Genomic DNA, 15,358 nt, shown 5'->3' with positions numbered 1-15,358 from the left:
TACCATATGTTTACGGTAACGTTACGTTGCACGTGTATATATAATCACATTATAGAGTATTGTGTTATAAAACTAATCAATACCTATAATAGGAAAACAAATAATAAATATGTAGTTAAGAAATAGTTTACAATGAAATTACGCTGTATACCATGCGTGATGCATAATTGTAACAATAATTTAGGGCCAAACACCTGGCCCCGGGCCTAAGTCAGGAGGCCTCGCACTCCGTGCCCAGGTGCGGCCTCCGCCTGGACCTGAGCACAGGTAGAGGCGTGGGGGGAGGGGTGGGCGCGCGCACGCGCAGTGCGAAGCCCGGGCCCGCCGGCGCTAATCGCCCCCCCCACCTCGTCCCCGGAAGTCCCGCCTGTGGGGGCGGGGCCAGGACCTGGAGGAGAAACCGGGTGCCGCCGCGCGGCCGCTTCCGCGGGCCCCCGCACCGGAAGCGGAAGTGCGTCACAGGGGCGGGCGGCAGCGGCAGCGGCGGTTTGCGTCGGGGGAGCCTCCCGGCGAGACGGTGGCGGCGCCGGGCGGGGAGGCCGCGCCTGCCGGGGTTGTCGGGGCCCGCGGAGAGCTGGGGCCAGGGCGGCGGCGGCGGCGGCGGCCTGGGACGCAGGCGGAGCCCCGCGCCGGTAAGCGCCGCCAGCAGCCTCCTCGGCCCGCGAGCCGGCGGGGGTGGGGGCCCGGGGGCGGGGTCTCGGGGGCCTGGGGTGGGGGGGGTCCCGGGGGCCGGGGTCTCGGGGGCCTGGGGGGCCTGGGAGCGGGGTCCCGGGGCCTTGGGGGCGGGGTCCCGGGGCCTTGGCGGGGGGGGCGGGGTCTCGGGGGCCTGGGAGCGGGGTCCCGGGGCCTTGGGGGCGGGGTCCCGGGGCCTTGGCGGGGGGGGGGGGGGGGGCCGGGGTCTTGGGAGCCTGGGGGCGGGGGTCCCGGGGGCCGGCGTACCGAGGGCCGGGGTCTGCGGGGTTCTCGGGACCGGAACCCCAGAGGCGAGGGCCTCAGACAGGGGTCTGCGGGCGGCCGGCCGGGGGCGGGGCTCTTGTGGGCCTGGGGGCGGGGTCTCGACGCGGGGGTGGGGGTGGGGCCGATGTCTCCGTAGAGCCGGGTGCGGGGCATCTGGAGGGACCAGGTGCGGAGGGCCGGGGTCTCCGGGGATCTTGGGGGAGAGGACAAGGGGGCTGGGAGCGGGGGCCCCACGGGCTGGGAGAGGAGCCAGAGGCAGCTGGGGAGATGCGTGTTCCCAGGGGGCCACGGGTATCATTGGGGGTGGGCGGGGGTGCAGGGCCGGTGCGGGAGAGGTGGGGGCTCTTGCTTTTGGGTAAGGATGCTGTGCGGAGGGGCTGGGGGTGCCGAGGTTAATGGGGGTGGAGGGGCATCCCGGGACGACAGGGGTGGCTGGGGACAGGGAAGGCGGGAGCTGGTGGGGGGGGCGGTTGGAGGGGCTGGAGGTACTGCGGACTGTGTAGGGGCGGCTTGGGATATCAGGGCAGCGCAGCAGCTGGGGGTCGTGTCCAGGCGGCCAGGGAAGCTGCGAATACCAGGGGTCCCCGCAGGCTGTGGGGGGTCCCGGGTCTCTGGTTCAGGCTGTGGCTGTGGCCTTTGGGGTCCTGTTGGGGAGGGTGGTCGGAGGTCTCAGCCCAGGCCAGAGCCCCTCACCGGTGCCCCTGACTCTCTCACGTGGCTCTGCCTTCCAGCTGGGACACCCCCCGCAGCCCCCAATCTCGGGGGCTCCTCCCAGGTCTGGGTAGGAAGCTCTGAGAGTTGGCGGGCAGGCGCATGGACGGCCAGCCCGAGGCCGCCACCCATGTTGTTTGGGGTTTCGGCCTGGCTTTCCAGAAGCAGGCACTTGTTGGACGGGTAGGGAGGAGCGGGTTGAGGAGGGGAGGAGGGTGCAGGTGGTTCCGCGCCCCCGGCTTCGGAAAGGCCCTGTCACTTCTAGCGTTTATCTGGGCCCAGAGAGGGTGCGTCCGCTCGCAGTGGAGATACTGAAGTCGATGGCCCTCAGCTGTTTTTTCAGCCTGAAACTAACTTCCTGTTTCTTCAGTGGAAACGCAGGGCGTCCTCCTTCTCCACAGACCCTCCCCGATGCCTGTTCTGGGCTGTCTCTTCCCCAGCGAGCTCCCTGCAGGGTCCGGTGGAGGTGGTGGACGGGGCTCCCTGTCGCGGGTACACCGAGGGCAGGGACCCCACCCCGCCGCCCCAGCCCTGGGTACGTGGAGCAGGTCAGCACGGCTGGGGGTTTGGGACAGCCACTGTTGCCTAAAAATTCGGTCAGGCCGGGTTCCCTGCCGTCGTGTAACCTGATCGAAAGCGCCGACGTCTCGGGCTGAGGGCCTGTCCCTGCGTAGACAGCGCCGTGTCTGACGGGCAGAGGGCACACGTGCCTCCCTGCCCCGGGCCTGACCCCGCGCGCGCCCGTGTGTGTTTCAGGCCCCAGGCGCCGGCGATGGCCGCGGCCACCATCGTGCACGACACGTCTGAGGCGGTGGAGCTGTGCGCCCCGCACGGCCTGTACCTGAAGCCCATCACGAAGATGACCATCAGCGTGGCGCTGCCGCAGCTGAAGCAGCCGGGCAAGTCCATCTCCAACTGGGAGGTGATGGAGCGGCTCAAGGGCATGGTGCACAGCCACCAGTTCTCCACGCTGCGCATCGCCAAGAGCACCATGGACTTCATCCGCTTCGAGGGCGAGGTGGAGAACAAGAGCCTCGTCAAGTCCTTCCTGGCCTGCCTGGACGGCAAGACCATCAAGCTCAGCGGCTTCTCCGACATCCTCAAGGTGCGCGCCGCCGAGTTCAAGATCGACTTCCCCACGCGCCACGACTGGGACTCCTTCTTCCGCGATGCCAAGGACATGAACGAGACGCTGCCGGGCGAGCGGCCCGACACCATCCACCTGGAGGGGCTGCCCTGCAAGTGGTTCGCGCTGAAGGAGTCGGGCTCGGAGAAGCCCAGCGAGGAGGTGCTGGTGCGCGTGTTCGAGCGCTTCGGCGCCATCCGCCACGTGGACATCCCCATGCTGGACCCCTACCGCGAGGAGATGACCGGCCGCAACTTCCACACCTTCAGCTTCGGGGGCCACCTCAACTTCGAGGCCTACGTGCAGTACCGCGAGTACGCCGGCTTCATCCAGGCCATGGGCGCTCTGCGCGGCATGAAGCTGATGTACAAGGGCGAGGACGGCAAGGCTGTGGCCTGCAACATCAAGGTGCGCGCGGGGCCCGGGCGGTGGCGGGGCGAGGCGGCGGCCCCGCGCTCCCGTGCGCGGGAGAGCGTGGGGGAGCGCACGCCGTCCCGGGGCTGCGCTGGGAGGAGCCGCGGCCGGCCCGGGCCCCCAAGCGTCCCTTTGGACGAGACGACGGTGTCTTGTAGCGGTGGACACTGCCTTGAGCCGGCTTTGCAGCCGTCCCGGCAGAGCAGCTGGGCCCCTGGGCGGGGAAGGCGCGGGCCCGCTGGCAGCCGTCCGCGGGGCCAGAGCAGGAGGAGAGGGGGCGAGGTGCCCGCCTGCGCTGGGGCAGGCCCGTCCCGCCCCCGGGTGCGTCGTGTGCCCGGGGGACGGGCCTCCCCGGGAGCAGCTGGGTCCCCAGCGCTGATCGGGGCTGCAGGTCACTGGGGGGGGGGGGCGGGGGGGCGTCCCGGGAGCCCCTCCCCTGCGGTGGGTCTGGGGGCGCCAGCCTCGCACGCGGCTCTCTCCCTGCGCGAAGGCCGCTCTCGGGGCGCGGCCCCGCCCGACCCTCCCGGTGCTGCCTCTCCAGGTGTCCTTCGACTCGACCAAACACCTGAGCGACGCGTCCATCAGGAAGCGGCAGCTCGAGCGGCAGAAGCTTCAGGAGCTGGAGCAGCAGCGGGAGGAGCAGAAGCGCCGGGAGAAGGAGGCGGAGGAGAGGCAGAGGGCCGAGGAGAGGTGCGTGCGGCCGGGCCGGGCCCTGGGGCGCCCGCGCTGCCCCCGTGCGTGCGCGCGCGCGTCCGTGCACGTCCGTGTGCGCGCGTGGGGGCCGCTGGACACCCCGTGGGCGCGGGCGCCCCCCCCCCCCCCCCCAGCACCCACTGCTTCCCGCGCGCCGCTGCCCTGGTGCCCGGACCAGGCCCTCCCCCCGAGCCTCCCGGGCGCCGGCACGGGGCCTGCTGACACGGGCACCGGCTCTTGGCCGTGAACGGAGGGCGGGCGGGTGTCTGGAGGCGGCCTTGGCCGCGCCCTCTGCCCCGCGCTCCGCTCTCTGCGGGTGGTGAGCGCAGCCTGGCAGCCGTGCTGCCCGAGTTCTGGGCAACAGTGGTGTCTCCCCCGCGTGTGTGTGCACGTCGTGTGCTGCAGGCAGGGTTTCGGGCGTGTGCTTCTTGGAGGGTTCAGTCCTAGGCATGCGCCGCCCGCGCCCCTCATCCCTCGCCCGCCTGGCTGTTTCCCCGTTGGCCGAACGGGCTCGCCTCTTGCCCCGGCTGTCGGGTTCCTGTTCTGTCTTCCGTCCGTCGCCGGTAGCACGGACACAGAGGCGGAGACGTGTGTGCGGGGGGTGGGGCCAGACGCGGCCGCCGTTGTCGCCGCGGCTCCCCCGGGGAGGCGGGGCCGGCCGGGCAGCGGGCGAGGCTGTGGACGTGGGTCGGGGGTCCGGGGCCCCGGAGCGAGGCCGTGGGCGTGGACCGCGGGCCGGGCGCCCGGCAGGGCAGCGCAGGACGAGCTCGCGGCGTGGCCGTGCTCGGGAGGCGGCCCTGGGCGGGGGGCGCGCGCGCGCACTGAGCCAGGCCGCAGTGTCTGCCCACCCCCCGCGGGCAGCACCGGGCCTCCTTCTTGCAAGATCGACTGACCACGGGCCCTGGACCTGGGGGCCGTACACGTTACCCCACAGCCTCCCTGAAAGCAGCGCTGAGGTCTCGGTAAAGGCAATGTCCTTGACCTTAATGGTGGGGACACGGGACAGAGGGCGGCCCTTGAGGACAGACGGCAGAAGACGTCCTGGTGGGGACACCAGCTCACAGCCGGCGGGGCCTCTGCCGTGAGGGCGGAGGGCTGGCCTCGGACGTGCGGTGGGGCCGGGCGTGCCCAGGGTGCGCTCGGGTGGGCAGGGCTGGGAGGCCGAGCCCGGCCGGCCCCGCCGGAGGCCCGCGTGGAGGCTGGGCCCGGGAGCCTCGTGTCTGCTCCTGTGGCGGGCGCACGTCTCTGGGGCCCGTGCTGTTGTAGGGAGAGGGTGCAGCCGGCCACCGTCCCGTTCTCGGCCGTGGCAGCTCGTGGGCCCGCAGCACCGCCGCTGAAGGCTGTGGTCCCGTGGGGCCCTGGGAGGCCGCGACGCCCGCAGCTCTTGCCGCACACGTGGTGTGGAGGCCTCTAGCCGTGTGGCCTGCTGGACGCCCGCGCTCTCGAGCTCTCCCGCAGCCCCGCGTGCGCCCAGCCTCGGTGCTGCGGTCTCTGGGGGCGTCTGCGGGCCCGGCGCCTTGGGGTGATGTTGGTCCTTCCGCGCACAGTGCCCCCCTGGCCTCGGGCGTCTCCTGTGTCTCCTCCTGCCCGGGGCAGCCTGGCTCCGCCGCTGTGCCGGCCCCGCCCGTGACGCCATGCGGTTGGAAGCCCAAGGGAGGCGCGGGGGTGCCCTGTGCACACGTCCCTCGGTCTTCCCACTCTCCCTGGGGGTCTGGGTCCACCCTGCTTGCGGGGGGACCCTTGTTTGTGGACGAGGAAAGGGTGTCGTCAGGGTCTGAGCTGGCGGCTGTGGTGCGAGGGTGTGCGCGCAGCCGTCGCTGCCTGCGAGGGGCGTGCGCGCCGTGACCTCGCAGGGTCTCCCCAGGCGCCCTGTGCTGTAGGGACTCCTTGATCGGGCGCGCAGAGCAGACCGGGCGGGTTTGCCTCGCCGTGTCTCTGCTTTTCACACGATTTCGTACTGAAGGCTGTGAGGTGCGGTCTCTTGTGCTTGGTCTCGCTCTTAGCGCGGTGCTTCCGGAACCCGCCCGCGGCCCTGTACGTTGCCGCCTGCGTCGTGCTCGGGGCCCGCGGGTTCCCGGGAGGGGAGTGGCCGGGCCGGGGTCTCCCCTCTGTGCGTGGGGCGCGTGCGGCCAGGGCCGTGCAGGGGCCCCGCCTCCCCGCGCGCCGCTGCAGCCCTCTCCCGGCCCGCCCGTCGCCACCCCCCCATCAGCGCGCGCACCTTGTTCAGGACTCCGCTTGTGACCCGTGTGCGCTGTCTGTCTGTCCCTCCATCCCTGCCTCCATTTCTCTGGGCTGGGATCCTGCTTAGCGAGACTCTCCCTCGAACGACAGAAAAACTTGACCCGTGCGCCCTGCGCCCCTCGGGTCCTCGCATGCCGCTGAGGTTCCTCTGGGGACCGAGCGCTGAGGGCACGTGTCCCGCGCCCCTTCCCCCGGGGCGCTCACGCGGCCGCGTGTCTTGCCCGCTGGCGCAGGAAGCAGAAGGAGCTGGAGGAGCAGGAGCGCGGGCGCAAGCGCGAGGAGAAGCTGCGGCGGCGTGCGCGGAAGCAGCGGGACCGCGAGCTGCGCCGCAGCCAGAAGAAGCTGGAGAAGCTGCAGGCGGCGGAGCAGCGGCAGCTGCAGGCGAAGATCCGGCTGGAGGAGCGCAAGCTGCTGCTGGCCCAGCGCAACCTGCAGTCCATCCGGCTGGTGGCCGAGCTGCTGAGCCGCGCCAAGGTACCGCGGGCCGCGCGCGCGCGCGCGCACGTCGCCTGCCTGCTCCCGGCCCGGGGCGCTGGCCGCGGGGGCGACGCCGGGGCGCCGCGGCTCCCGGCCCGGCTGCGCGTCCGCGTCCTCGCGGGGCCGGGGCCCGCAGAGGGTCGCCCGCCCGGCCCGGCGCGCTCCTCCCGCTCCTGCTCCCGCTGGGGCCACGGGGCTCGGGCCCCGTCCGCTCAGCCGTCGTGGGCCTTGAGGATGCGCAGGGCGCGCCGGGGCCGGGGGAAGCCAGGGGCTGGAGCCGGGCCACACCGCCCCCCCCCCCCCCCCCCCCCCACAGCTGCGCAGCTGCACAGCTGGCAGGTCTCAGCCGCGCGGTGCGGGCGGCCTCCCGCTTACCCCGCCAGCTCCTCCGTCCCGCCCGGAGGCCCGGCCGTTCACCCCTGCGAGCCGGGCTGGGGCCGCGGCTGGACCTGGCCGGGCGCCGCTAGTGCGCAGGCGGGCCGCGGGCCCCGGCGGCGGGCGCGGGGCGACCCTAACCTGTTGTCTGGTTCCAGTTGTGATCCGTCCGCGGGAAGGAGCGTGGCGGGCGCGCTGAGACCTGTGGCAGCGTGTTCTAGTTCATGGTGAATATTGAAGACCCTGAGCAGGCCCGGCCCCGCGCCTCCCGCGCCGGCGCCTCCGCTCCCCGTGGCCGGCGAGGCGACCCGGCCGCCAGGAGGCCCGCCTTGGGCAGTGCCCCGCACCCGTCCGGGGCTCTCCTCCCGGCTGCTGGCGGCGTGGCGCCCGGGGCCCCTCAGCCGTCTGTGTGCAGGGCCCGCGCCGCCTCGGGCGTCCAGGTGGGCGCGGGGCGCGGCTGAGACGCCTCCTCTGTCCGCAGGCCGCGAAGCTGCAGCAGCAGGAGCGGCGGGAGGAGACGCGGCGCCTGCGCCAGCAGGAGGAGCGGCGGCGGCTGCAGGAGGCGGAGCTGCGGCGCGTGGAGGAGGAGAAGGAGCGCGCGCTGGGCCTGCAGCGCCGCGAGCGCGAGCTGCGGGAGCGCCTGCTCAGCATCCTGCTTAGCAGGCAGGCGGACGGCCCGCGCGCCCCCGCCGAGCTGGGCGCCTCGCACGCCGCGCTGCTGCAGCCCGTGCTGGACATCCTGCACAGCGTGTCGGCCGGCGCCGCCGCGCTGCTCCCCGCGCCCGCCGCGCCCAGCCCGCCCCCGCCCCGGCACGTGAACGGCGGCGTGGCCGAGGGGGCCCCGGGCGGGGGAGGGCCCGGATCCCCGCGCGGCCGCCCCCGACGACGACGACGACGGTCCCTCGGAGAAGAGGTGCCCGGGCGTGCTCGCCTGCATCCCCGACAACACGCCGCAGCCCAAGGTCGCGCCCGCCGCCTGCGACCAGGGCGCACCCAGGAAGGACGGCCACTCCGAGCAAGACAAGTGCAACCGCGAGCCCAGCGGGGGCCGCGGCCGGGCCGGCGGGGACCGGGGCAGCGCCGATAGGCACCAGCGCGAGCGCAGCCGGCAGCGGCGGGCGGGCAGCCGCGAGGGCGCGGACGGGGGGCTGCAGAAGGAGCGGCGGCCCCACAAGAAGCACGCGCAGCAGGACGGCAGCCCCCGCCGGCGCAGCGCCAGCCCTGGGCAGGGCCAGTCCGGGAGGTCCCGCAGCAGAGACCGGCACGGGCGGGAGAGGAGCCGGGACCGCAGGGGCAGCTCGGGCAGGAAGCGCAGCCGCCACCGGCGCAGCGAGCGGTCGCGCTCGGGCTCCCCCAGCCGGCACCGCAGCACCTGGAACAGGTAATGCAGGGCGGGCCCAGGCTGCCATCTGCCAGGACCAGGCCCAGGGAGCGCATGTCCTGCGGCTCCTCTGCTGGCTCTGCCCGCCGCGCACACCCGGGGAGCCCCCTGGCCAGGATGGCAGCCCCGCCAGGCTCCTTGCCTCCACGGCCACGGCCCGAGTTCACAGGCCTCATCGTCAATCGCGAGCTTTAGTTTCCCTTAAAACCGTGGATCCAATAGCTTTAAGGTCGCCAGTCCTCTCTGAATCAGGAGGAAGGCACAGACCGCCTGCCAGGAGGATTGCAAGACCCACCGGGTGCACAGGCCAGCAGCGCAGGGTCCCTGCACCTGCTCGGAGGTGGCTCTCGCACTGACTGCATGGCAGCCGCCTGTCACGTCTTGGGGTTGGACTGTCCACTGTGGCGGCCACAGCCCCACAGGGCATTGGAAAGAGGAAGCCTCACCCTGGAGGTGTTTCTTCGGTTTTCGTTTTTTTTTCGCTGTTTTGTAAGTTTAAGAGACTGGGAACGGAGTTTGGGTAGGATGCCAAAGGAAAGCGGTGGCGGGGCGTTGAAGTCGTCAGCGAGGGAGCAGCGTGTTCTGTCGCGTGGAAACCCGGACCTGCCGTCTTTTGAAGGTGTGGGCAGCTGCAGAAGTGGTGCAGAGGCGTCACAGATACTCACTTTTTACAGATTCAAGTAATTCAGCGTAAAAAAAAAGACTGGTTAAAATTAGCTTTGGTTTCTAGTGAAGGTTAGCTTGTGTGGTTTTTTTAAGGAGCCGTTTTGCTAAATTATTTTTACTCGGATCGTTTCAAACAGATTTGAGGCTGCAAACTTGTTACATTTTGTAATCGTCAGCTTCTCCAAGCGAAGCTCAGAGATACTTAAAAATAGCTGTAACGTCCACCTTAGGAAAGATGTTGTTTATTCCAGTTTGCATTTTTATGGTGAAATAAAAATCTTTTCCAGTGAACTCATGCTCCCGTACTTATGTGTTGTTCTCTTGTTTTTAAGTTCTTTGGGCTACCTCATCGAGGTGAGTGTACTTTGGCATGTTTGAAATCACTCGCTGATTTCTAGATTCATTTCATGTGCTGTGACTATGGTACAATAACTCCTGGAGGAGAACATAGGTCCTGAGACTCTTTCGGTTTGTTTACCAGGAACGTGCAGTGTAGCAAGTTCGCAAAAGCAGTCTTTTTGAAGCTAAAGTGCCATTAGAAAAAAAAATGACTTAAAGAAAGTGGATCTTTTCTCACCTTGAGCCGAGGTAGCAGGTAGGTGCTGGGACCCGTGCTGCAGGGATCCCTCCGTCTGTCTGTGTTTAAGTCAAATGCAGATCTCCTCAGCACGTGGAGGGTGGCCATACGTCTTTTCCACCGCAGCCACACGTCTTTTGCACCGCAGCCACGTCATCCTCAGAACCTCAGGTCGGCCCAACAGACTTGCACTTTCCTTCTCTGCACTGGCGTTTGTCTGGTCTGTCACCCGCCGAGCTGTGGGTGCAAGGCGTGCGCAGACGCCCAGTGACTGGAGACGCCCCTCGGGAAGCCCGGTCAGCCGCGGCAGGGTTCCTGCCGCCTGGCACGGAGCGTTTTTTCCTCCATCAGCAGCTCTGAGAAAGCGGGGCCTGGGTGTTGCTCTGGGTGGGTGCCCAGGATATGGTGCTACATGAGACAGGCCCCTTGAACCGCGGGGAACCTGAAGGAGCAAATACGGGAACGAGGAGAAGGCCACGTGGTGGTGTGTGTGCATGCAGGGGAGGTCTCTGACGTGAAGGGAGGCCTCTGGGGGGTCAGAGGAGGTCTCTGAAGTCGGAGGGTCTGAGGTCAGGGGAGGCGTCGCTGTGGACGAGATTCAGGCATCTGAATTCTAAACGCGTTGCGTTGATCGTGCATATTCCAGCTCCCACACGGCTGAGCTACGCGGCAGAAGGCAGAGGGCTCATGACGCTGCCCGGGCCGATCCTCCCGGACCGACCGGACCTGCACCTGCTGGGTCTGTCGGTTTCTGAGGTGGCATTGACGTCGCCAACCGCAGCAGCAGGTGCATCTCGTTCTCCTCAAAGTCCTGTCCGTTTCTGCCTTTTGTGTTTGACGTTGCGTTCCGAGTTGCATACGTGTTAAGGATGGTCACGTCGCCTCGCAGAACTGGCTCCTTGGTCATCTGCAGTGCCCCTCTTTACCTCGATAATTTTCCTCGTCCTGAAGTCCGCTTGGTGGTAAGCGGGGAGGAAAGGAATGGGAAGGGTAGAGGCGTGCGTGACGTGTACGCGTCTGCTAGACGGGTACACGGCCTCCAAGGATGTCAGGGGAAAAGAAGGTGTTGGCGTAAGGCACAGTTCTCTGTCTTCAGGCCAAGCTCTGCAGAGGAGGGGACTGTAGTTCTTTGTTGTGACGTCGCAGACACGTTCAGATGCAACAGGGTTATGAGGGAGGATTTGGGAGCCTGGTTTGGAACCGTTTCCCCCAGCCCCTCTTCTGTGAGGCCAACGTGATGGGGACCCGGTGAAGAGCCCCCGTCCTACCCATCTGGGATCCTGGTCATTTGGACTCATCTCAGGTTGAGACACATGTCATCCTTGTGACTTAGGTTGGGATTTCCCAGGTTACCAGCGCAATCAACCCTTATCCGTGGGTTCCACGTCCCCAGATTGAACAAACCGCAGGTTGAATACTATGCTTACCAACCACGGTTGGTTGATTCCATGCGTGCGTAACCATGGATACGGGAGGTGGACTGTGGGACTTGAGCATCGGTGGATTTCAGTACCAGAGGTGGGTCCTAGGACCAATCCCTATAGGTACCAGGGGAGAAGTGTGCTTTTATGTATTTTCTGAAAGCTCTCTTGTTTTCTGTGGGAGTTGTTAGCGGTAGATAATGGAGATTAATCGAAACACGTTCATGACTGATTGGATTTTCTCTCTACAAACGAACCATGGTTTTTCTTAGTTCTGAGGTGACTAGGTTGTAATGGGGCAGGGGGTAACTAAGGAACACGTTTATTGAGGAATCAGAAGGTGGTCCCGCCAGCTTCTGGGGTGAACGGGAGGTTTGCTCCTCCTTGTCTGTCTGTCTCATAGCATTTTGTGCTGAGCCTCTTTCTAGGTGACCGTGGTCGGTGGAGCTGTTCTCCAGACCCGAGGGCCTGGGGGTCACCAGGTGGTCTGGGATTTGGGACTGGACTCTGGCTCTCGTGTCCCCTGGAGCCCAGCGAGCTGCACTCGAGGACAGCTTGGGAAGTGACAGAACACAAGTTCTCAGGGAGGACCCAGGTGAAGAAGGGGATCCACACGGTGCCGGGAAGTTGATTCACCCCTTTCACCACCATCCTCACCCCTGCAAAGTTGCCTAGAAGGCAGCTATCAGCATGAAGGGGTTTTTGACCTGCGTGTGTTTTGCGCTTGCTTATTTACGTGGATTTCTAACGTCTTGGCAAAGAGGAGGTCGTCATTGCTGCAACCATCACGCGCCCGTCCGGGCACTTGCTTTTTCCTCACCATGCACATCCCAGCTCAGCACGCACGGAGGAAACCCACGCCCTCAGCGGAGTCACCTGGGCTGCCGTCTTGCCACATTGCCCAGTTCCTGTCTTTGCCCTGCAGTCCCCCACCTGGGGTTTTGTGGCAGCTCACGGGGTCCTCGATGCAGGGACTGTTTGAAGGGCATCGGGTCCGTTTCTAGGTCCTCAGCTTCTTTCTAAAGTTGCTCTTGTAACGGATGGTCCTGGGCGAGTGCCTCCGGCATCCCTTTCCGCTCCCCTGTCCCGGCCCCCACGGGGGCACCGTTCCTCCTCCCTCCTCTTAGATGCGCTCTGCTCCCCGAGGTGACACGGCTGCTAGCTTCCCAGTGTCACCTGGAGAGGTGGGTCTGGGGTGACTCGGTGACGGCGGAGAGGAAGGAGGGCCTGCTGGAGGCGTCTGCTGGGAGACTGTTACGAAGGACATGACGCCCTCGTGTCCAGGTTTCTGCCCCCACCAGCCGCAGGAACAGGGCCCCCCAGACGCAAGGAAGATGAGGAGGAAGTTCACTCTGAGGTATCACGAGAGGAGCCCGTCCCCCTCGTCGGAGGACGCGTTTCCAGTCGGACGCCACTGCCCATCTGCAAAGGTTTCCTTTACACACCTGCTCGTGCTGAGCCAGAGGAATGATTGGAAAAGACATAAAGCCTTCTGTTAGCAGAAACAAACACGAAACTTAATTCAGACCCAATTTCAATGTGTACATTTTAACGTTCCTCCAGTTTTACTGAGATACAATGGACATATCGGTTGCCCGTGGACAGCATAATGATTGGCTGTTTGTATATATTGCAGAACGATCACCCACAGGCAGGCTGGTTAACCTCCGTCAGCTGCACGTATAGGTGTCTTACTTCAGCAGTGTGAGGTGGCCAGGCACATCTCTAAGCACAAAACACAGAGACCTGAATCCTGACGGGCAGAGGAGTGAGCTGAGGATCTGGATAGAATTAGAAAAGGAGACCCTATGACATGAGCCACTGTTATTTTGTGCATTTTTATGGGGATGAATATAGTTCTTAAATTGCTAGGGTGTTTCGATTCTATCAGGCACATTCCAAAGAATGCAGCAAACATTTCTTTTTTAATGCCTATTATATGCCAAGCATTGCACCATTTGCATTTTGGGGAAACGTAGATGATACAAAAAAAAGAGCATAGGACTTCCCTGGTGGCGCAGTGGTTAAGAATCCACTTGCCAATGCAGGGGACATGGCTTTGAGCCCTGGTCCAGGAAGATCCCACATGCTGTGGAGCAACGAAGCCCGGGCGCCACAACGACTGAGCCTGTGCTCTAGAACCCACGAGCCTAGAGTCCATGCTCCGCAACAAGAGAAGCCACTGCAATGAGAAGCCCACGCACCACAACGAAGAGTAGCCCCCGCTCGCCGCAGCTAGACAAAGCCTGTGTGCAGCAACGAAGACTCAAAGCAGCCAATTAATAAATTAATTAATCAAAAAAAAAAAAAAAAAACCCTGCAGGAGGGTCTTCTCTCCTGCTTTCCAACTCAGGCATTGCCCCCACACTCCCACCACCCTCACTGCTCCGTCAGAGCGCCGGCGCCCAGGTGCTGTAGACGGAACGTTGTGTTCCCCCCAAATTGAGATGTGGAAGCCCTCACCCCCGAAGTGATGGTATCTGGAGGTGGGGCCTTTGGGAGGTGAGGAGGTCATGAGGGTGGAGCCCCAGTGATGGGCCTAGTGTCCTTATAAAAGAGACCCCAGAGAGGTCCCTCGCCCCTTCCTCCCTGTGAGGACACGGCTCGAAAGGCCATCCATGAACCAGAAGGCAGGTCCTCACCAGACGCTCGCATCTGCCCTCCCCGGGATCTCAGACACCCAGCTTCCAGGACCTCGAGGAGGAAATGTCTGTTGTTTCCCAGCCCCTTGTCTGAAGCATCGCAGCTGCTTGCAAGTACCGAACACCAGGTGATCTCCAAGTACGTCTGAACTCGCCTTTCTCCAATCACATTCCCTCTTGCTTCACGGCAGCAAACGAAATCATCCTGCCTCCCAGGCTCCAAACTAAGAAAACAAAGGTTGCTCGATTAAACAAAACAAAACAAAACCAAAACCCACTAGAATGACATGAGTGCGACTGCTGCCAGTCGTCATCGCTGGTGACAATAATAAGAGGGAAATAGATGCTGATGAGGATGTGGAGAAATCGGGTCCTGCACTGCTGCTGGGGATGTGAACAGGGCAGCTGCCGCGGGAAGTAGTTTAGCAGTGTCTTAGGAAGTTAAACACTGAAGTACCATGGGACCCAGTCATCCCACTGCTGAGTGTACACCCAGAGGAACTGAAAACAGTCGTCTAAGAGATGCTTGTACAGGGATATTCAGAACAGCACTATTCACAGTGGTCATTTAAATGTGGAAACAGCCCAGGTGTCCATGGATAGATGGATGGGTGGGTGGGTGGGTGGGAGGATGGATGGATGGGTGAGTGGGTGGGTGGAGGGGTGGATGGATGGGTGGGTGGCTGGGTGGACAGATGGATGGAAGGGTGGGTGGAGGGGTGGGTCCGTGGGTGGAGGGATGGATGGAGGGGTGGATAGATGATGGATGGATGGGTGGGTGGATGGATACACAGCATGGGGTCCATGCACACAGTAGAATAGGATGCAGCCAGGAAAAGGAGGGAGGCTCTGACACAGGCTACCACGTGGATGGACCTTGAACACACAATGCTCCGTGAGGGAGGCAGACGCAGAAGGACACGCCGTGTGTGATTGCATTGACAGGAAACGCCCAGAACGGGCAAGTCCACAGACACAGAAAGCGGGTTCCAGGGGCTGGGAGAGGGGACGGGGTCTCCTCGGGGGGGCTGACAGTGTTCGATGGAGGTGGTGTTCGCACAGCGCTGTGAAAGTCCTAACGTCTTCTGAGCTGTTCACTTTGGTTAAAATGGTCAGTTTTATGTTATGTGCATTTTATACGAATAAAAACCTAAGGATATGGTGTTTTGGCTTTCTGTCTGACTTCTTTCCAGGGTTCTTGGTCTAACTCTCTGACGGAACCAAAGCTGGGTCCGCGCACCTGCGCACAGTAACGCGAGTCTCCTGACCGCGGGTTGAGGTGAAGGAAAGTGCAGGTTTACAGCAGAGCCAAGCAAGGAGCACGGAGCTCGCGCTTAAAAACCCCAAACTGCCCGACGGGTGTCAGCAAAGCGTTTTTAAAGGCAAAGTGCGATAGGGGGTGTCCCAGGCGATAGGATCAGCTCCTGCACACATCTCTCTGATGGACGGTGAGGTGCCAGGGCGGGGTCACAGGGGTTAACTTATCCGTCCTCAGGCGCCTCAGGTCTGGGGGCTGCGTGCTCCTGGTCATCAGGTCGTTCATTTCTTCCACCTGGTGGTGGTTTTCGCACCTGCAAAGCAATTTGGGAAACGTGGGTCAGACAGGAAGTGCCTTGGGGAGAAGCTACAGCAGAGGGCAGGGCGCAGGGGTCTGTCCCGGGGAGGCCCGCAGGGTCC

General features: G+C 64.6%; 1 protein-coding gene across 1 annotated transcript; it reads left to right on the top strand.

Annotated features, from left to right (window-relative positions):
- Window positions 1-470: 470 nt before the first annotated feature.
- On the top strand, window positions 471-9,336 carry AKAP17A (A-kinase anchoring protein 17A). The gene is given in 6 exon segments (XM_057719072.1): window positions 471-632; window positions 2,425-3,202; window positions 3,750-3,898; window positions 6,376-6,616; window positions 7,476-7,883; window positions 7,885-9,336. Coding segments are annotated over 5 exon segments (2,055 nt in total). The 5' UTR covers window positions 471-632; window positions 2,425-2,440; the 3' UTR covers window positions 8,380-9,336.
- Window positions 9,337-15,358: the final 6,022 nt, after the last annotated feature.

Source organism: Hippopotamus amphibius, chromosome X (assembly GCF_030028045.1).
Source record: "Hippopotamus amphibius kiboko isolate mHipAmp2 chromosome X, mHipAmp2.hap2, whole genome shotgun sequence".
Lineage (NCBI taxonomy): Eukaryota > Metazoa > Chordata > Mammalia > Artiodactyla > Hippopotamidae > Hippopotamus > Hippopotamus amphibius.
Note: the sequence above shows the minus strand (reverse complement) of the source record. Positions and strands in the feature narration are given on the sequence as shown.